The sequence below is a fragment of the Hyla sarda genome, chromosome 1, assembly GCF_029499605.1.
Source record: "Hyla sarda isolate aHylSar1 chromosome 1, aHylSar1.hap1, whole genome shotgun sequence".
In the NCBI taxonomy this organism is placed as follows: domain Eukaryota; kingdom Metazoa; phylum Chordata; class Amphibia; order Anura; family Hylidae; genus Hyla; species Hyla sarda.
Window position 1 is genome coordinate 4,802,774 of NC_079189.1, and position 23,331 is coordinate 4,826,104.

The 23,331-nt window shown below is 46.8% G+C and overlaps 3 protein-coding genes across 3 annotated transcripts in view; 2 read left to right on the forward strand and 1 right to left on the reverse strand.

Annotated features, from left to right (window-relative positions):
• Positions 1-23,331, forward strand: part of LOC130308375 (zinc finger protein 420-like) — a 201,175-nt gene that overhangs the window by 49,796 nt on the left and 128,048 nt on the right. The gene's annotated exons all lie outside the window — the stretch shown is intronic.
• On the reverse strand, positions 651-9,069 carry LOC130287575 (gastrula zinc finger protein XlCGF17.1-like). Its single transcript, XM_056537367.1, has 5 exons — positions 8,965-9,069; positions 5,168-5,294; positions 4,979-5,070; positions 4,744-4,849; positions 651-1,757 (listed from the first exon to the last, which is right to left on the reverse strand). The coding sequence occupies exons 2-5, from the start codon at positions 5,253-5,255 to the stop codon at positions 889-891; spliced, it is 1,155 nt and encodes a 384-aa protein (XP_056393342.1). The 5' UTR covers positions 5,256-5,294; positions 8,965-9,069; the 3' UTR covers positions 651-888.
• The window catches only part of LOC130284184 (zinc finger protein OZF-like), a 28,646-nt gene continuing 14,493 nt past the window's right edge, over positions 9,179-23,331 (forward strand). Inside the window, exon 1 of the mRNA XM_056534322.1 lies at positions 9,179-9,210. Coding sequence (XP_056390297.1) covers positions 9,202-9,210 — 9 coding nt within the window. The 5' untranslated portion in view covers positions 9,179-9,201. The remainder of the gene's footprint in view (positions 9,211-23,331) is intronic.

Sequence of the window (23,331 nt, forward strand, 5' to 3'; positions counted from 1 at the left end):
AGCACCCAGTGTACTCTCTCCCCCACCAGGAGGGGGCAGCAAAGAGAGGATGATGGGAGCGGACAGGCTAGAAAGGCTTCTTTTACTGTGCCACGTGGCTGTAGAGGAGGAATCCACCGACACCTGACTCAACGTCATACTATGAGACTCACCTGCGATGACCGAGAACGAGCCAACCAGTCCACAATGGCCGAATTATCCTCCTTATCAACGCATCCCGTGGAGAAAATGGACAACTCTGGCTTTCTGCTGCCACCGCTACCACCAGGCACATGGCTGCTGCTACTTGTCCTGGCACAACTGGTGCCGGTACTGGTACTGCCACCTTCATGCTAACTGGCAGAGGACATGACAGGGGTGTTCTTCTTCTACCCTGTCATTGCCCCACCTTCCACTTGCCATGCATTTTATTTATTTATTTATTTTTTAGGAATTAGTATTTCTTTTTTTTTTTTATTACATTTTTCAAGTTTCATTTTCACTTTCATTTTCAGTTAATGAAACTCTGAAATGGGGGGCACGTAGCAAAAACGTATAGGAATCAGGACACCCAAGACTATAAGGCAGTGTTTCCCAACTAGGGTGCCTCCAGCTGTGGCCAAACTACAACTCCAGCTTGCTGGGAGTTGTAGTTTGACCACAGCTGGAGGCACCCTATTTGGGAAGCACTGCTATAACGTGATATAAGAAGAACATTTTTTGGACTGACAGGTCCTGTCTAACATGGGAGTCTATGAATGAAGGATGTCAGAAGGTCACCTGACTAATACCCCTGTTGGACATCAAAAATGTGGCGGGAACAGTTTCACTTTTACACTGTGTGCTTCTGGATTCTTCTGCATATGGCTTCTTCTCTGTGAATTCTCTTTAGATTTTCCTCATAAAACATTAAAATGACTTCTCCCCCGTGTGAATTCTCTCATGTCTAGCAAGATAGGATTTATCCGAAAAGCATTTCCCGCATTCTGAACAGGAATACGGCTTCTCTTCTGTGTGGATTCTACGATGTCTAACAAGAGTTGATTGGTTTGTAAAACATTTCCCGCATTCTGAACACGAATACGGCTTCTCTCCGGTGTGAGTTCTCTCGTGTTTACTAAGGTCTGATTTGCTTCTGAAAGACTTCCCACATTCTGAACACGGATATGGCTTCACTCCTGTGTGCTGTCTCTCGTGTAGATCCAGATGAGTTTTGTTTACAAAGCATTTCTCGCATTCTGAACAGGAATAAGGCTTTTCCCCCGTGTGGATTCTCTCATGTAGAACAAGCTTTGATCTATGGATAAAGCATTTACCACATTCAGAACATGAAAACGGCTTCTCTCCTGTGTGACGTCGCTGATGATCCGTGAGTTTGCCCTTAGTAATAAAACCTTTTCCACATTCTGAACATGGATATGGTTTCTCCCCTGTGTGAATTCTCTCATGTATGACAAGTTCTGATTTATATGAAAAATATTTTCCACATTCTGAACATGGATAGGACTTCTTGATTGTGTGACTTTTTCGGTGTGTAAAAAGATCTGAGCTTGTTGTAAACTCTTTCCCACATTCCTCACAATATAAACCTTTCCCATGTTCCTGATCTGTCCTTGTGGTAACAATGTGTGGTTGGTCAGGAGAAGGTTCCTCATGATCAGGTGGATTATTACAGGATAGATCTGGATGGACATTAGGGGTAAGGCGGTCTTCTCCTGAGGAACGCTCTTCATCTTCTACTTTACATTTCGGCAATACCATTAAGTTACTGGGATTTCCTGTTAGGGTTAAAATTAATTTTGTTTAATTTTTGTATTTTTTCAAACCATAAAAGTAGTAAAATGTAAAACATTTCTATTCACCTGAAACATAGACACAAAGTCTAAGGGCAGATGAGATGGACCAGGTGCCCTCTGCTCCCCCCTCTTACCCGACACTCAGATTGCACAATAGAGAGCAGTGGGGACCAGAAACTATGTCCTATCAGGAAAACGAAGCCCCTGGTAAGAGCATTCTTATACTGGGAGGTGACTATAATGGTGCGATGGAGTGGACCTTTAAAGGGTACCTCTCATCAAAAAAAACTTTTGATATATTATAGATTAATGTTTGCAGAATAACTTCACAATTGCATGTTATTAAAAAATATGCTTCTTTCTATTTAATTTTCCCCTTTGAAGAAATGACCACTAGGGGTCTCCCTACCAGTCCTGGCAGCAAGCATTTCAGACTCATGCTGGAGTCCTAAACACTACGAGCTGCCAGTCTGCTTTGTTCACAAAGGAGAACACTCAGAGCTGACAGCTGCTTTGTTCACAGCCTGTTTGGCTGTGAACAAAGCAGGCTGGCAGCTCTGAGTGTTTAGGACTCCAGCATGAGTCAGAAATGCTTGCTGACAGGACTGATCGGGAAAAATACAATAGAAAGAAGCATATTTTTCATTAACATGCTATTGGAAAGTTATTCAACATTCATTAATCTAAAATATATCAAAAGTTTATTTGATGAGAGGTACCCTTTAACATCTAAATAACCTATAATGTATACATATGTCATGGAGGCATTAAAAGGTACCATTAATAGTGCCCCCCGCAGCAGGATATGTCTAAAATTATTGGGACCACTGTGACTGGTCCTGTGAAGAATATTACCGGAATTGCAACAAGTCTATGGTACTTACCGCAACTCCGGCTCCAGATCACGATATTCCGCAAGTCACAGGACCAGAAGCAGTCCCGATAATTTTGGAGATATCCTGCCGCCGGGAGCACCATTAGAGGTACTTTTGAAAGAGGTATTCCGGCCGTAGACATCCGCCCCCTCGTGACATCACGCCCCTCCATTCATGTCTACGAGAGGGGGCGTGACAGCCGTCAGGCCCCCTCCCATAGACATGAATGGAGGGAGCCGTCACGCCCCCTCCCACAGACATGAACGGAGGGGGTGTGACGTCACTAGGGGGCGTGGCATGACATCACGTCTCCAGTCCTGGAAACGCAGAGGTTTCCGTGACTGGAGCAGCAGCCCGGCATAGAATGGAGATCGGGGGGGGGGGGTCCCAGCGGCGGGCCACCCACCATCAGACATCTTATTCCCTACCCTTTGGATTTGGTCTTGTCTAGAATCCTATCGCACCCCAGTAAACGATCGTAGGCTACTGCCTATAACCGGCTGAAGTGTGCGCTGTCTGCCAACCACTATAATGGATCGTATGAGCCGAGTTTGACAAACAACTGGAGAGTGAAGTGCACTCTTTACTTGGTTATAGCTCATGATCACAGTGGGTCTCAGGACTAAGACCCAATGCGATCTAAACTTTCAACATGTCTGGACAACATGTTAATATTTTATGTAAAATGCAGCAATGCTTTAACCCCTAGAGGACATGCAACATACATGTATGTCGCTCTGCCCTGGTACTTGGAAGACATGTACGTTGCGGGGTTCCGCGATTAACCCGTCTCTCAACATGGGGAATAAGCCGTCTGCTGTTATCTGCAGGCAGGACCTCATTGATAATGGCGGACATTTGCCATCACGCTGATGATCACGTCATAAGGGTTAATGGTGGCCAAGACATCAAAAGCATTTGGGGGTTTTGTGAGACCCATCGGACCTTCCGCAGCATGATTGGAAGGGTCCAACCTGCTCCACGCCGCTCTGCCGCCAGCCGCTTGTATGGTCTGCCTTCTGCCAGGCTGTAGAAGTGGATTACCGATATCACTGATCAATGCTATGCTAATGAATAGCACTAGGCAGTAATGTTCGGAATGCTGGGTCTGGCCGGTCATGACATCACGCCAAGCCCTCTCGTGGTATCACGCCGCGCCCCCTCCATTCATGTCTATGGGACCATGGCCAGCCGAACCCAGAGATCCCCGTGATCAAACATCTTATCCCTTATCTTTTGTATACGGGATAAGATGTCTAGCAACAGAGTACCCCTTTAAAGCCTGAGTTTGTAGTTTAGTGCTGCTACAGAAGTGCAATAGAAACGTATGTGACTGAGGACGGACCGTGTGTATGGAAAGGATAAGACTACTGTGCAGTGTCCATCATGGTGTCCCCTGACATCAAAGCTGATACCTATAGAGGCCCCAGGCAGGGATGTGCACAGATGTATGGGGGGGGAGGGAGGCTCAATATGACCTCTGGCCTCTGACTGCTTGTCCTGATAGCATGTTTCCAGGCAGCAAACGTATCCCAGAGGATATACTTGCCCCAGTACCTCATTTCCTGGCTATTCAACCAGACATTATTACAATCAATGTTATGACCGTCAGTCAAGGCCTGGCCACCTATCAGATGACAGGTGTCACTTTGGGTCAACAGAAACATGGTCAGGTTGAGGCTTGCGGCAGTAAAACTGACACCTGCCCAAAATAAGCTGCTTCCTGAAAAAGAAAAAGAAAGTTCCGATAAGCCGCGTCACATAACGGCAAGTGACCTAACCCGTCACGTGGCCTCCTTGCGCCTAACTTGTTTTGCTGGCTTCTAGATGTGAAATAAAATTTATAAGCCCTTTGTTACCTGTCAGTGTTACTATGCCTGTTGTCTAATAAGCCGAAACCTATAGCCTGGAAGTCTTTAACCTTCGGCCGACATCATAACCCACCAGTTCCTAGGAATCACCCTATGGGGCACCAGTGGGATGTCGAAGCCTCCTCACTATGTCAGATACTTTAGATGCTGCAGTTCATTTTGTTATGAAATAATTTTAGCGGGATCAGAAGTGTGTAATACAACCGTCATAATCCATCATACCGGGGGTAACATCTTCGGGAATTTCCTTCTTTACTTCACTCCTTATCCTCTCCTCATCCTCCTCTTCTTCTTCATACTTCACTTTGATAATGGTCAGATCTCCCCCCTGATATGACATATAGAACAATTCACTACAATACAGCAGACAGGAGGAGCAACAGAGACCCCCAAAATCTACCCCCACATCTATGACTGCAGGACCCCCCTATAGAGATATAGGATCAGCCTCATCTACCTGATGCTTCTCTGGGACAATTCCCTCTGGACAGTCCTGGGAATACAGAGGGCGGGGACACCTCTCGGGTGGATTTCTATCAATGACTCCATCTGTAGGGAACACACAGGGAATGAATACATCAGTGCTGGATAGATTTCTATGTTACTAGGTAGTGAGAGTGATATCTATATATATGTCTCTTCTTACCTTGTGATGTGAGGGGCCGGTGATCCTCCATCATGACTATGTCCTGGTACAGATCCTTGTGTCCTTCTACATACTCCCACTCCTCCATGGAGAAATAGACCGCCACATCCTGACACCTTATAGGAACCTGACACACAATGATACAGTCATCACCAGACCCCTCCATTACTGTAAAATGTCCCAGCAGTGTCACCTCTCCAGTCATCACCAGACCCCTCCATTACTGTATAATGTCCCAGCAGTGTCACCTCTCTAATCATCACCAGACCCCTCCATTACTGTATAATGTCCCAGCAGTGTCACCTCTCCAGTCATCACCAGACCCCTCCATTACTGTATAATGTCCCAGCAGTGTCACCTCTCCAGTCATCACCAGACCCCTCCATTACTGTATAATGTCCCAGCAGTGTCACCTCTCCAGTCATCACCAGACCCCTCCATTACTGTATAATGTCCCAGCAGGGTCACTTCTTCAGTCATCACCAGACCCCTCCATTACTGTATAATGTCCCAGCAGGGTCACCTCTCCAGTCATCACCAGACCCCTCCATTACTGTATAACGTCCCAGCAGTGTCACCTCTCCAGTCATCACCAGATCCCTCCATTACTGTATAATGTCCCAGCAGTGTCACCTCTCCAGTCATCACCAGACCCCTCCATTACTGTATAATGTCCCAGCAGTGTCACCTCTCCAGTCATCACCAGACCCCTCCATTACTGCATAATGTCCCAGCAGTGTCACCTCTCTAATCATCACCAGACCCCTCCATTACTGTATAATGTCCCAGCAGTGTCACCTCTCCAGTCATCACCAGACCCCTCCATTACTGTATAATGTCCCAGCAGTGTCACCTCTCTAATCATCACCAGACCCCTCCATTACTGTATAATGTCCCAGCAGTGTCACCTCTCCAGTCATCACCAGACCCCTCCATTACTGTATAATGTCCCAGCAGTGTCACCTCTCCAGTCATCACCAGACCCCTCCATTACTGCATAATGTCCCAGCAGTGTCACCTCTCTAATCATCACCAGACCCCTCCATTACTGTATAATGTCCCAGCAGTGTCACCTCTCCAGTCATCACCAGACCCCTCCATTACTGCATAATGTCCCAGCAGTGTCACCTCTCTAATCATCACCAGACCCCTCAATTACTGTATAATGTCCCAGCAGTGTCACCTCTCCAGTCATCACCAGACCCCTCCATTACTGTATAATGTCCCAGCAGTGTCACCTCTCCAGTCATCACCAGACCCCTCCATTACTGTATAATGTCCCAGCAGGGTCACCTCTCCAGTCATCACTAGACCCCTTCATTACTGTATAATGTCCCAGCAGTGTCACCTCTCCAGTCATCACCAGACCCCTCCATTACTGTATAATGTCCCAGCAGTGTCACCTCTCCAGTCATCACCAGACCCCTCCATTACTGTATAATGTCCCAGCAGTGTCACCTCTCCAGTCATCACCAGACCCCTCCATTACTGTATAATGTCCCAGCAGTGTCACCTCTCCAGTCATCACCAGACCCCTCCATTACTGTATAATGTCCCAGCAGTGTCACCTCTCCAGTCATCACCAGACCCCTCCATTACTGTATAATGTCCCAGCAGTGTCACCTCTCCAGTCATCACCAGACCCCTCCATTACTGTATAATGTCCCAGCAGTGTCACCTCTCCAGTCATCACCAGACCCCTCCATTACTGTATAATGTCCCAGCAGTGTCACCTCTCCAGTCATCACCAGACCCCTTCATTCCTGTATAATGTCCCAGCAGTGTCACCTCTCTAATCATCCCCAGACCCCTCCATTACTGTATAATGTCCCAGCAGTGTCACCTCTCCAGTCATCACCAGACCCCTCCATTACTGTATAATGTCCCAGCAGGGTCACCTCTCCAGTCATCAACTCATATCAGTGAGTGAAATGGAAGCTCTGTGATAGGGCCCTAGGCCAAGCTCCATCTTCCTGACTCATGGAGATGGATTTTGGGGGCCACACACACTCCCTCTAACAAGGAACATGTTTTTTTTTCCAATAAAGCTTTGAGCCTGTGATCTCCCCTTCCTACATCCTTCTTTCCCAACCCCCATTCCATATCACTGTCTGCAATGCTTTATTGTTTGACTTTGTTTTATAATGTGTGCAGGAATGTTAATGTAGCGTGTGGTATGATGTATATTGTATGGACACCTGTGCTGTATGTTGTACTGTCATGTATATTATGTATACTGGAATGTTGGTATAGCATGTGGTATGATGTATAGTGTAGGGATGACTGTACTGTCATGTATACAGGAATGTTAGTGTAGTGTGTGGTATGATGTATAGTGTAGGGACACCTGTGCTGTATGTTGTGCTGTCATGTATACAGGAATGTTAGTGTAGCATGTGGTATGATGTATAGTGTAGGGACACCTGTGCTGTATGTTGTACTGTCATGTATATTATGTATACAGGAATGTTAGTGTAGTGTGTGGTATGATGTATAGTGTAGGGACACCTGTGCTGTATGTTGTGCTGTCATGTATATTATGTATACAGGAATGTTAGTGTAGCATGTGGTATGATGTATAGTGTAGGGACATCTGTGCTGTAGGGACATCTGTGCTGTATGTTGTGCTGTCATGTATGTTATGTATACAGGAATGTTAGTGTAGCGTGTGGTATGATGTATAGTGTAGGGACACCTGTGCTGTATGTTGTGCTGTATGTTGTGCTGTCATGTATATTATGTATACAGGAATGTTAGTGTAGCGTGTGGTATGATGTATAGTGTAGGGACATCTGTGCTGTAGGGACATCTGTGCTGTATGTTGTGCTGTCATGTATGTTATGTATACAGGAATGTTAGTGTAGCGTGTGGTATGATGTATAGTGTAGGGACACCTGTGCTGTATGTTGTGCTGTCATGTATATTATGTATACAGGAATGTTAGTGTAGCGTGTGGTATGATGTATAGTGTAAAGATACCTGTGCTGTATGTTGTGCTGTCATGTATATTATGTATACAGGAATGTTAGTGTAGCGTGTGGTATGATGTATAGTGTAGGGACATCTGTGCTGTAGGGACATCTGTGCTGTATGTTGTGCTGTCATGTATATTATGTATACAGGAATGTTAATGTAGCATGTGGTATGATGTATAGTGTAGAGACACCTGTACTGTATGTTGTACTGTCATGTATATTATGTATACAGGAATGTTAGTGTAGCGTGTGGTATGATGTATAGTGTAGGCACACCTGTGCTGTATGTTGTGCTGCCATGTATATTATGTATACAGGAATGTTAGTATAGAATGTGGTATGATGTATAGTGTATGGACACCTGTGCTGTATATATTGTACTGTTATGTATACAGGAATGTTAGTATAGCATGTGGTATGAAGTATAGTGTATGGACACCTGTGCTGTATATATTGTACTGTTATGTATACAGGAATGTTAGTATAGCATGTGGTATGAAGTATAGTGTATGGACACCTGTGCTGTATATATTGTACTGTTATGTATACAGGAATGTTAGTATAGCATGTGGTATGAAGTATAGTGTATGGACACCTGTGCTGTATATATTGTAGTTATGTATACAGGAATGTTAGTATAGCATGTGGTAGGAAGTATAGTGTATGGACACCTGTGCTGTATGTTTTACTGTCGCACTATATACAGTTAATGTATTAATTTATTGTGTGCTACTTATAACCTTTGCAGAGTCGCTGTATATTTCATATACATATATATATATATTTTATATAACAATGTAACAAATCCTCACCTGCACTTACCTCACTACTATAGTGACACTGAGGCAATCTCCACACAACAGCAGTGACTGCAGACCAGGACCTGCTCTGTACCTGCTAGATGAGGGAGGTGTAGGACCTGTGATGATGTCACAATCATGTGACCAGTACATGTGGGGGCGGAGCTCAGCAGGATAGGAGAGATTGTGGAGGAAGGACCTGTGAGGATGGTCATGTGACTGGAGAGGGCGGGGCTTTGCAGTGTGGAGAAGCGTCGTAATGGCTGAGGTAAGCTGACATGAGGAGGTTTGTTACAGTGTGCAGATCTGCCGTCACACATTCCGGGCCCCGAACCCCCCCCCCCCCCTCCCTCCCCCATTTATTTTTCTAATTATATATTTATTCGTTTCTAATTAAATTACAGCAGAGGGCAGTGCAGTAAAGCAAAGTGCTGCAAAGTATTTTACTGCACCGCGCTCTGCAATAATCTAATATCCCCTATTCTGATTACTGTAAAACTGCCCCAAACCTGTGGGAATATTCCTACATACTGGGGGAGAAGTATGGAACCTGGGGAGAAGGTCTCTATAGCAACCAGATCGCTGCTTTCATTTAAAAAAGCCTTTCAAATATAAAAAGAAGCGATCTGATTGTTGCTATGGGCAACTGCATTACTTTCTGATCAATCTCCCCTAGTGACCACAACATCCAGAGTCAGCTGACGGTGCCGGCCATTACAAGGACAGGACTCACAGTCTGCTCTGCTCTGGTCGTTCACTTTTCCTTTTCTTCTCCGTCTGGCCTGGACCTCCATGAAGACTTCTCCCAGCTATGACTCCTCCCTGCAGAATATAATGGACACAGTTTAGGCTCCTTTCTAAAGCACAATTCCCCCCCCCCCCCCCCTCTATAAAAACTCCCCATCAATATTACCTAACATAGTAATAGTGTCCACTGTATGCCCCCATATACATATACAGCCCCCATACAAATATACAGCCCCCATATACACAGATACAGCCCCCATATACACAGATACAGCCCCCATACATAGATACAGCCCCCATATACACAGATACAGCCCCCATACATAGATACAGCCCCCATATACATATACAGCCCCCATATACATATACAGCCCCCATACAAATATACAGCCCCCATATACACAGATACAGCCCCCATACATAGATACAGCCCCCATATACACAGATACAGCCCCCATACATAGATACAGCCCCCATATAAACAGATACAGCCCCCATACATAGATACAGCCCCCATATACATATACAGCCCCCATATACACAGATACAGCCCCCATACAAATATACAGCCCCCATATACACAGATACAGCCCCCATACATAGATACAGCCCCCATACAAATATACAGCCCCCATATAAACAGATACAGCCCCCATACATAGATACAGCCCCCATACAAATATACAGCCCCCATATACACAGATACAGCCCCCATACAAATATACAGCCCCCATATAAACAGATACAGCCCCCATACATAGATACAGCCCCCATACAAAGATACAGCCCCCATATACATATACAGCCCCCATATACACAGATACAGCCCCCATACAAATATACAGCCCCCATATACACAGATACAGCCCCCATACAAATATACAGCCCCCATATACACATACAGCCCCCATATACACAGATACAGCCCCCATACACACATACAGCCCCCATATACACAGATACAGCCCCCATACAGATACAGCCCCCATACAAATATACAGCCCCCATACATAGATACAGCCCCCATATACATATACAGCCCCCATATACACAGATACAGCCCCCATACAAATATACAGCCCCCATATACACAGATACAGCCCCCATACATAGATACAGCCCCCATATACACAGATACAGCCCCCATACAAATATACAGCCCCATATACACAGATACAGCCCCCATACAAATATACAGCCCCCATATAAACAGATACAGCCCCCATACAAATATACAGCCCCCATATACACAGATACAGCCCCCATACATAGATACAGCCCCCATACAAAGATACAGCCCCCATATACATATACAGCCCCCATACAAATATACAGCCCCCATATACACAGATACAGCCCCCATACAAATATACAGCCCCCATATACACAGATACAGCCCCCATACATAGATACAGCCCCCATACAAAGATACAGCCCCCATATACATATACAGCCCCCATATACACAGATACAGCCCCCATACATAGATACAGCCCCCATACAAAGATACAGCCCCCATATACATATACAGCCCCCATACAAATATACAGCCCCCATATACACAGATACAGCCCCCATACAAATATACAGCCCCCATATACACAGATACAGCCCCCATACATAGATATAACCCCCATATAAACAGATACAGCCCCCATACAAATATACAGCCCCCATATAAACAGATACAGCCCCCATACATAGATACAGCCCCCATACAAATATACAGCCCCCATATACATATACAGCCCCCATACAAATATACAGCCCCCATATACACAGATACAGCCCCCATACATAGATATAACCCCCATATAAACAGATACAGCCCCCATACAAATATACAGCCCCCATATAAACAGATACAGCCCCCATACATAGATACAGCCCCCATACAAATATACAGCCCCCATATACATATACAGCCCCCATACAAATATACAGCCCCCATATACACAGATACAGCCCCCATACATAGATACAGCCCCCATATACACAGATACAGCCCCCATACAAATATATAGCCCCCATATACACAGATACAGCCCCCATACATAGATACAGCCCCCATACAAATATACAGCCCCCATATACATAGATACAGCCCCCATACATAGATACAGCCCCCATACACAGATACAGCCCCCATATACACAGATACAGCCCCCATATACACAGCTACAGCCCCCATACAAATATACAGCCCCCATATACACAGATACAGCCCCCATACAAATATACAGCCCCCATATACACAGATACAGCCCCCATACAAATATACAGCCCCCATATACACAGATACAGCCCCCATACATAGATACAGCCCCCATACAAATATACAGCCCCCATACATAGATACAGCCCCCATACAAATATAAAGCCCCCCATATACACAGATACAGCCCCCATACATAGATACAGCCCCCATACAAATATACAGCCCCCATATACATATACAGCCCCCATACAAATATACAGCCCCCATATACACAGATACAGCCCCCATACAAATATACAGCCCCCATATACACAGATACAGCCCCCATACATAGATACAGCCCCCATACAAATATACAGCCCCCATACACACATATACAGCCCCCATACAAAGATACAGCCCCCATACAAAGATACAGCCCCCATACATAGATACAGCCCCCATACATAGATACAGCCCCCATACATAGATACAGCCCCCATACATAGATACAGCCCCCATACAAATATACAGCCCCCATATACACAGATACAACCCCCATACATAGATACAGTCCCCATATACACACATACAGCCCCCATATACACAGATACAGCCCCCATACATAGATACAGCCCCCATACAAATATAAAGCCCCCCATATACACAGATACAGCCCCCATACAAATATACAGCCCCCATATACATATACAGCCCCCATACAAATATACAGCCCCCATATACACAGATACAGCCCCCATACAAATATACAGCCCCCATATACACAGATACAGCCCCCATACATAGATACAGCCCCCATACAAATATACAGCCCCCATATACACAGATACAGCCCCCATACAAAGATACAGCCCCCATACAAAGATACAGCCCCCATACATAGATACAGCCCCCATACATAGATACAGCCCCCATACATAGATACAGCCCCCATACATAGATACAGCCCCCATACAAATATACAGCCCCCATATACACAGATACAACCCCCATACATAGATACAGTCCCCATATACACACATACAGCCCCCATACAAATATACAGCCCCCATACAAATATACAGCCCCCATATACACATACAGCCCCCATATACACATACAGCCCCCATACAAATATACAGCCCCCATACAAATATACAGCCCCCATACAAATATACAGCCCCCATATACACACATACAGCCCCCATATACACACATACAGCCCCCATATACACATACAGCCCCCATATACAAATATACAGCCCCCATACAAATATACAGCCCCCATATACACACATACAGCCCCCATATACACATACAGCCCCCATATACACATACAGCCCCCATATACACATACAGCCCCCATATACACATACAGCCCCCATATACACATACAGCCCCCATATACACATACAGCCCCCATATACACATACAGCCCCCATATACACATACAGCCCCCATATACACATACAGCCCCCATATACACATACAGCCCCCATATACACATACAGCCCCCATACAAATATACAGCCCCCATATACATATACAGCCCCCATATACACATACAGCCCCCATACAAATATACAGCCCCCATATACACATACAGCCCCCATATACACATACAGCCCCCATATACACATACAGCCCCCATATACACAGATACAGCCCCCCATATACACAGATACAGCCCCCCATATACACAGATACAGCCCCCCATATACACAGATACAGCCCCCCATATACACAGATACAGCCCCCATATACACAGATACAGCCCCCATATACACATACAGCCCCCATACAAATATACAGCCCCCATATACACACATACAGCCCCCATACAAATATACAGCCCCCCATACAAATATACAGCCCCCATATACACAGATACAGCCCCCATACATAGATACAGCCCCCATACAAATATACAGCCCTCATATACACACATACAGCCCCCATATACACACATACAGCCCCCATATACACATACAGCCCCCATATACACATACAGCCCCCATACAAATATACAACCCCCATATACACATACAGCCCCCATACAAATATACAGCCCCCATATACACATACAGCCCCCATACAAATATACAGCCCCCATATACACAGATACAGCCCCCATACAAATATACAGCCCCCATACACACAGATACAGCCCCCCATATACACAGATACAGCCCCCCATATACACAGATACAGACCCCCATATACACAGATACAGCCCCCATATACACAGATACAGCCCCCATACATAGATACAGCCCCCATACAAATATACAGCCCCCATATACACACATACAGCCCCCATATACACACATACAGCCCCCATATACACATACAGCCCCCATATACACATACAGCCCCCATACAAATATACAACCCCCATATACACATACAGCCCCCATACAAATATACAGCCCCCATATACACATACAGCCCCCATACAAATATACAGCCCCCATATACACAGATACAGCCCCCATACAAATATACAGCCCCCCATATACACAGATACAGCCCCCCATATACACAGATACAGCCCCCCATATACACAGATACAGCCCCCCATATACACAGATACAGCCCCCCATATACACAGATACAGCCCCCCATATACACAGATACAGCCCCCATATACACACATACAGCCCCCATATACACATACAGCCCCCATATACACATACAGCCCCCATATACACAGATACAGCCCCCATATACACATACAGCCCCATATACACACATACAGCCCCCATACAAATATACAGCCCCCATATACACATACAGCCCCCATATACACATACAGCCCCCATACAAATATACAGCCCCCATATACACAGATACAGCCCCCATATACACATACAGCCCCCATATACACATACAGCCCCCATATACACATACAGCCCCCATACAAATATACAGCCCCCATATACACATACAGCCCCCATACAAATATACAGCCCCCATATACACAGATACAGCCCCCATACACACAGATACAGCCCCCCATATACACAGATACAGCCCCCCATATACACAGATACAGCCCCCCATATACACAGATACAGCCCCCCATATACACAGATACAGCCCCCCATATACACAGATACAGCCCCCCATATACACACATACAGCCCCCCATATACACACATACAGCCCCCATATACACATACAGCCCCCATATACACATACAGCCCCCATATACACATACAGCCCCCATATACACATACAGCCCCCATACAAATATACAGCCCCCATATACACACATACAGCCCCCATACAAATATACAGCCCCCCATACAAATATACAGCCCCCATATACACAGATACAGCCCCCATACATAGATACAGCCCCCATATACACAGATACAGCCCCCATACATAGATACAGCCCCCATACATAGATACAGCCCCCATACAAATATACAGCCCCCATATACACATACAGCCCCCATACATAGATACAGTCCCCATATACACACATACAGCCCCCATATACACATACAGCCCCCATATACACATACAGCCCCCATATACACATACAGCCCCCATACAAATATACAGCCCCCATATACACATACAGCCCCCATACAAATATACAGCCCCCATATACACATACAGCCCCCATACAAATATACAGCCCCCATACAAATATACAGCCCCCATATACACAGATACAGCCCCCCATATACACAGATACAGCCCCCCATATACACAGATACAGCCCCCCATATACACACATACAGCCCCCATATACACACATACAGCCCCCATATACACATACAGCCCCCATATACACAGATACAGCCCCCATATACACATACAGCCCCATATACACACATACAGCCCCCATACAAATATACAGCCCCCCATATACACAGATACAGCCCCCATACAAATATACAGCCCCCATATACACAGATACAGCCCCCATACAAATATACAGCCCCCATATACACAGATACAGCCCCCATACAAATATACAGCCCCCATATACACAGATACAGCCCCCATACAAATATACAGCCCCCATACAAATATACAGCCCCCATATACACATACAGCCCCCATACAAATATACAGCCCCCATACAAATATACAGCCCCCACACTCAGATACAGCCCCCACACTCAGATACAGCCCCCATACACAGATACAGCCCTCATATACACACAGCCCCCACATACAGATACAGCCCCCACACACAGATACAGCCCCCACACATGTGTACACAGCCCCTATACACATCCCCCCCCACACATGTGCACACAGCCCATATACACATCCCCCCCACACATGTGCACACAGCCCATATACACATCCCCCCCACACATGTGCACACAGTCCATATACACATCCTCCCCCACACATGTGCACACAGTCCATATACACATCCCCCCCACACATGTGCACACAACCCCTATACACATCCCCCCCACACATGTGCACACAGCCCATATACACATCCCCCCCACACATGTGCACACAGCCCCTATACACATCCCCCCACACATGTGCACACAGCCCCCATACACATCCCCCCCACACATGTGCACACAGCCCCTATACACACCCCCCCACACATGTGCACACAGCCCATATACACATCCCCCCCACACATGTGCACACAGCCCCTATACACATCCCCCCCACATGTGCACACAGCCCATATACACATCCCCCCCCACATGTGCACACAGCCCATATACACATCCCCCCCACACATGTGCACACAGCCCCTATACACATCCGCCCCACACATGTGCGCACAGCCCCTATACACATCCGCCCCACACATGTGCGCACAGCCCATATACACATCCCCCCCACACATGTGCACACAGTCCATATACACATCCTCCCCCACACATGTGCACACAGTCCATATACACATCCCCCCCACACATGTGCACACAACCCCTATACACATCCCCCCCACACATGTGCACACAGCCCATATACACATCCCCCCACACACATGTGCACACAGCCCATATACACATCCCCCCCACACATGTGCACACAGCCCATATACACATCCCCCCCACACATGTGCACACAGCCCCTATACACATCCCCCCACACATGTGCACACAGCCCCCATACACATCCCCCCCACACATGTGCACACAGCCCCTATACACACCCCCCCACACATGTGCACACAGCCCATATACACATCCCCCCCACACATGTGCACACAGCCCCTATACACATCCCCCCCACATGTGCACACAGCCCATATACACATCCCCCCCCACATGTGCACACAGCCCATATACACATCCCCCCCACACATGTGCACACAGCCCCTATACACATCCGCCCCACACATGTGCACACAGCCCCTATACACATCCGCCCCACACATGTGCACACAGCCCATATACACATCCCCCCCACACATGTGCACACAGCCCATATACACATCCCCCCCACACATGTGCACACAGCCCATATACACATCCCCCCCACATGTGCACACAGCCCATATACACATCCCCCCCACACATGTGCACACAGCCCATATACACATCCCCCCCACACATGTGCACACAGCCCCTATACACATCCGCCCCACACATGTGCACACAGCCCCTATACACATCCGCCCCACACATGTGCACACAGCCCCTATACACATCCCCCCCCACACATGTGCACACAGCCCATATACACATCCCCCCACACACATGTGCACACAGCCCATATACACATCCCCCCCACACATGTGCACACAGCCCCTATACACATCCCCCCACACATGTGCACACAGCCCCTATACACATCCCCCCCACACATGTGCACACAGCCCATATACACATCCCCCCACACATGTGCACACAGCCCATATACACATCCCCCCCACACATGTGCACACAGCCCATATACACATCCCCCCCCCACATGTGCACACAGCCCATATACACATCCCCCCCACACATGTGCACACAGCCCCTATACACATCCCCCCCACACATGTGCACACAGTCCATATACACATCCCCCCCACACATGTGCACACAGCCCTTATACACATCCCCCACACACATGTGCACACAGCCCATATACACATCCCCCCACACATGTGCACACAGCCCCTATACACATCCCCCCCACACATGTGCACACAGCCCCTATACACATCCCCCCCACACATGTGCACACAGCCCATATACACATCCCCCCACACATGTGCACACAGCCCCTATACACATCCCCCACACACATGTGCACACAGCCCCTATACACATCCCCCCCACACATGTGCACACAGCCCCTATACACATCCCCCCCACACATGTGCACACAGCCCATATACACATCCCCCCACACATGTGCACACAGCCCCTATACACATCCGCCCCACACATGTGCACACAGCCCATATACACATCCCCCCACACATGTGCACACAGCCCATATACACATCCCCCCGCACATGTGCACACAGCCCATATACACATCCCCCCACACATGTACACATATACACATACACTGCCTCCATATACACATACACGGCCCCCATATACACATACACGGCCCCCATATACACATACACGGCCCCCATATACACATACACGGCCCCCATATACACATACACGGCCCCCATATACACATACACGGCCCCCATATACACATACATGGCCTCCATATACACATACACGGCCCCCATATACACATACCCTGCCTCCATATACATGTACACAGTCCCCATACACATGGCCTCCATATACACTGCCCCCATATACACATACAGGGCTTCCATATACACAGCCCCCATTTACACATACATGGCCCCATATACACATATACTGCCTCCCATATACATAAACACAGCCCCCATATACATGGCCTCCATATACACTGCCCCCATATACACACATACTGCCTCCATATACATATACATGGCCTCCATATACACATACATGGCCTTCATATACACATACATGGCTTTAATCATATACACATACACTGCCTCCATATACACAGCCCCCATATACATGGCCTCCATATACACTGCCCCCATATACACATACACGGCTTCCATATACACAGCCCCCATTTACACATACATGGCCCCATATACACATACACTGCCCCCATGTACGTTTTAGCTTAGTGTCCTAGGAGGTAAGACACCGGTCTGGTGTTCTCCAGACCTGGTCTTCTTTTTTTGTTTTAACAGTTAGGGCCCGTTTAGGTTCTTTTATTTTCTGCTTTTCAGGTGGGGGTTCAGGAGCATGGCGCTACCTGTTCCCCCATATGCGGCTAAGGGGCACGGGACATAAGATACAAATGCACCGTTAACCCCTTCCCGCCAACGGCCAGCATTTGGGGTAGTACCTTGAGTCCAGCTCCCCCTACATTCCCTGCTCGTCCTGGTCTGTAGCAGCATGGAGTGATGCAGGCATCCATAAGTCTGGCTGAAGACGTCTTTTGGTGAGTATGGATATAGGGTGAGTATGTTTCCACTCCCCTCCTCCCCTTCCTAGCTTCTCTATCCTTTGGAGCCCCCTTATCCCTGGGGTCTCCTTGTGAGAGGACGGGACTTCTCTCCTCTTTATTCTGGGACTGGTGACCTGATTCTTTGATTTTTTTTCTCTACTTTCAGTGCCGGCGCTCTGGGACAGTTGTTCCCTCTCCCTCCCCGGTACTTTGCATAGTTTTTACTTTCACTTTCTCTCACTCTCTCTCACTCTCTCTCGGCTGTTGCATACATCAATCGCCAAGGCAGTACCCGGATTCGCTCGGCAATGGAGGAGGTCTCCAAAATCGAGTCCCTGCTCTCTCGGCGATCCACATTCCAGGTGTGGAAAATTGGGAAGCGGACTTTCTCAGCTGCTCTTCGGCAGACCCGGGGGAGTGGTCTCTCCATCCGGAGGTGTTCACACAGATCTGCAATCTCTGGGGGACCCCGGCTGTGGATCTCTTCGCATCTCGAGTTCCCCTCTTTGTGGTGAAGTCGCTGGACCCTCTGGCCTTGGCGGTGGACGCTCTGGTCATCCCATGGTAGTCTTTCCGTCTCCATGACCTTTTTCCGCCTCTTCCCCCTCCTGCCCAAGATTCTGAGGAAACTCAAGGTGGAGGGTGTTCCTGCCATTCTGATGGCTCGAGATGGGCCCACACGCGCGTGATACGCCGACATAATCTGGCTGGTCGACGACGTACCGCTGTGCTCCGATCTTCTTTCTCAGGGTCCTCTTTGCCACCCCAATTTACTGTCTCTGCATTTGACGGTGTGGCGGTTGAAACCGTGGTATTAAGGGCGCAAGGGCTCTCTTCCGAGGTTATTCGTCCCATGCTTCGGGCACAGAAACCTTCATCTGACAGGATTTATTACCGCACCTGGAAGGCTTATTTTTGGTGGTGCGGGGCGCAGGCCTTTTCTCCGGTGTTTTTTTCTTTTTCCACTCCTTCTTGCTTTTCTCCAGTTGGGGCTGGACCAACATTTGACCCTCAGCTCTCTTAAGGGTCAGGTGTCTGCTCTCTCTATTCTTTGGCAGTTGGCCTCTAATTCCCATGTCTGCACCTTCTTGCAGGGAGTGGCCTTTGAGGCTCCACTTTTCAGGTCCCCCACTCCCCCATGGGCCCTCAACCTGGTGCTTGGAGCTTTGAGGGAGGCTCAGTTCGCACCCATTAGGGATTCCTCTCTTGGTATCCTTTCGTGGAAGGTCGCCTTTATCATTGCCATCACTTCTATTCGGAGGGTCTCTGAATTGGCGTCTTTCCTGCCGTTCTCCTCTTTTGGTCCTTCATCAGGACAAGGTGGTTTTTCGTCCACCTCCTTCCTTTTTGCCCAAAGTAGTTTCCTCTTTTCATGTGATTGAAGAGATCGTTCTTCCTTCCTTTTGTCCGTCTCATTCCAATGCCAAGGAACATTCCCTGCACACCCTTGATGTGGTTTGAGCTGTCCAGCTCTACCTTTCGGTCACCTCCTCTTTTCAGCAGGTTGACTCTTTTTTCATGATTCCTGAGAGTAGTCGCAAGGGTCTTCCGGCTTCCAAGGCGACCATTTCTCAGTGGATTCGCTCTGCCATTTTGGAATCATACTGCCGCAAGGGCAAGATTCCTCCTTTTCGGGTGATTGCGCATTTCACGCTTTCCATTGGGGCTTCTTGGGCTCTCCTCAATAGGGCTACGGCTCTGAAAGTTTGTAAGGTGGCCACCTGGTTGTGCTTGCATACTTTCTCCAAATTCTACCAGGTGCATACTTTTGGGCCGCAAGGTGTTGCAGGCAGCAGTGGCATCGTCCTCTGCTTGATTTTCAGTAGAGTATTTTTCTCCCCACCCCGGGGACTGCTTTGGTACGTCCCACGGTCTGTGTCCCACAATGGTTTCCAACCGAGAAAAGTAGATTTTTTTTATGCTTACCGTAAAATCTCTTTCTCGGAGGATCCATTGGGGAACACAGCGCCCACCCATGGTTTGGATACAAGTTTTGTTAGTTTTGTCCGAGGGGTGGCTCAGTTTTTCCTTTTTTTCTCTCTGATTCCCTCGGACTCCTGCTGTTTCTTTTTCTGGCGGTTTCCTCCTACTGCTTTGGGACTAAACTGATTAGCTCAGGGTCAGTAGGTGGGGTATATCCTGCCAGGAGGGGACGACTTTTTTTGTATGCCTAGTGTCTGCGCCTCCTAGCGGCAAGAGCATATACCCACGGTCTGTGTCCCCCAATGGATCCTCCGAGATTTTACGGTAAGCATAAAAAATCTACTTATTTATTGTAACCTTCTTGATATCATGGCAGACAGTACATAAAACAAGAAATCTTCATGTAAAGGCCGTCCTTAGCATAAGTAAATAATGTAGGAGGGTTATGTAGGCCTGTCCATAAATCTTGTCTCACCAGCTGGGATTTCTTCCTAAGTCCTTCATCCAGCATGGTGGATCCATCTTGTCCTTTTAAGATGGCCGCCTTGGTTTGCTTCCTCTAGCTGTCATCCTCCTTCAGACTGGAGGGCAGTACAGGACTTCCTTTGAGACCCTCGTTCGTTCCTCCCTCTATTCGTGGTTTTCTCTGGAGCAATTTATGCTCAAATGATGGGTGTGTCCATCATGACTGAAGGTGTGTCCTTTATAAATGTGGGCGTGTTTATCCTAATCATGTGTCTACTATCCATAAATATACAAATATGGTTTATTAACCCCTTAAGGATGGAGCCCATTTTCACCTCTAGGACGAAGCCCTTTTTTGCAAATCTGACCACTGTCACTTTAAACATTAATAACTCTGGAATGCTTTTAGTTATCAATCTGATTCTGAGATTGTTTTTTCGTGACATATTCTACTTTAACTTAGTGGTAAAATTTTGTGGTAACTTGCATCCTTTCTTGGTGAAAAATTCCAAAATTTGATGAAAAAATTAAAAATTTTGCATTTTTCGAACTTTGAAGCTCTCTGCTTGTAAGGAAAATGGATATTCCAAATAATTTTTTTTTGGGTTCACATATACAATATGTCTACTTTATGTTTGCATCATAAAATTGACGAGTTTTTACTTTTGGAAGACACCAGAGGGCTTCAAAGTTCAGCAGCAATTTTCCAATTTTTCACAAAATTTTCAAACTCGCAATTTTTCAGGGACCAGTTCAGGTTTGAAGTGGATTTGAAGGGTCTTCATATTAGAAATACCCCATAAATGACCCCATTATAAAAACTGCACCCCCCAAAGTATTCAAAATGACATTCAGTAAATGTTTTAACCCTTTAGGTGTTTCACAGGAAAAGCAGCAAAGTGAAGGAGAAAATTCAAAATCTTAATTTTTTACACTCGCATGTTCTTGTAGACCCAATTTTTGAATTTTTACAAGGGGTAAAAGGAGAAAATGTATACTTATATTTGTAGCCCAATTTCTCTCGAGTAAGCACATACCTCATATGTCTATGTAAATTGTTCGGCGGGCGCAGTAGAGGGCTCAGAAGCGAAGGAGCGACAAGGGGAGTACGTTTTTCTGAAATGGTTTTTGAGGGGCATGTCACCTTTAGGAAGCCCCTATGGTGCCAGAACAGCAAAAAAAAAACACATGGCATACCATTTTGGAAACTAGACCCCTTGAGGAACGTAACAAGGAATAAAGTGAGCCTTAATACCCCACAGGTGTTTCACGACTTTTGCATATGTAAAAAAAAAAAAAAAAACATTTCACTAAAATGTGGGTTTCCCCCCAAATTTCACATTTTTGCAAGGGTTAATAGCAGAAAAGACCCCCCAAAATTTGTAACCCCATCTCTTCTGAGTATGGAGGTACCCCATAAGTGGACCTGAAGTGCACTACGGGCGAACTACAATGCTCAGAAGGGAAGGCGTCATATTTGGCTTTTGAGAGCAAATTTTGCTCGGGGGGCATGTCGCATTTAAGAAGCCCCTATGGTGCCAGAACAGCAAAATAACCCCCACATGGCATACCATTTTGGAAACTAGACCCCTCACAGAA

What these genes read in the sequence shown, in the direction of transcription:
- LOC130287575 (XM_056537367.1), bottom strand. Translation starts at nt 5,255, where the DNA reads ATGGAGGAGTGGGAGTATGTAGAAGGACACAAGGATCTGTACCAGGAC. An exon ending in CCGGCCCCTCACATCACAAG is followed by an intron (nt 5,071 to 5,167) that starts GTAAGAAGAGAC and finishes TGTTCCCTACAG; the next exon opens with ATGGAGTCATTGATAGAAAT. An exon ending in TTGTCCCAGAGAAGCATCAG is followed by an intron (nt 4,850 to 4,978) that starts GTAGATGAGGCT and finishes ATGTCATATCAG; the next exon opens with GGGGGAGATCTGACCATTAT.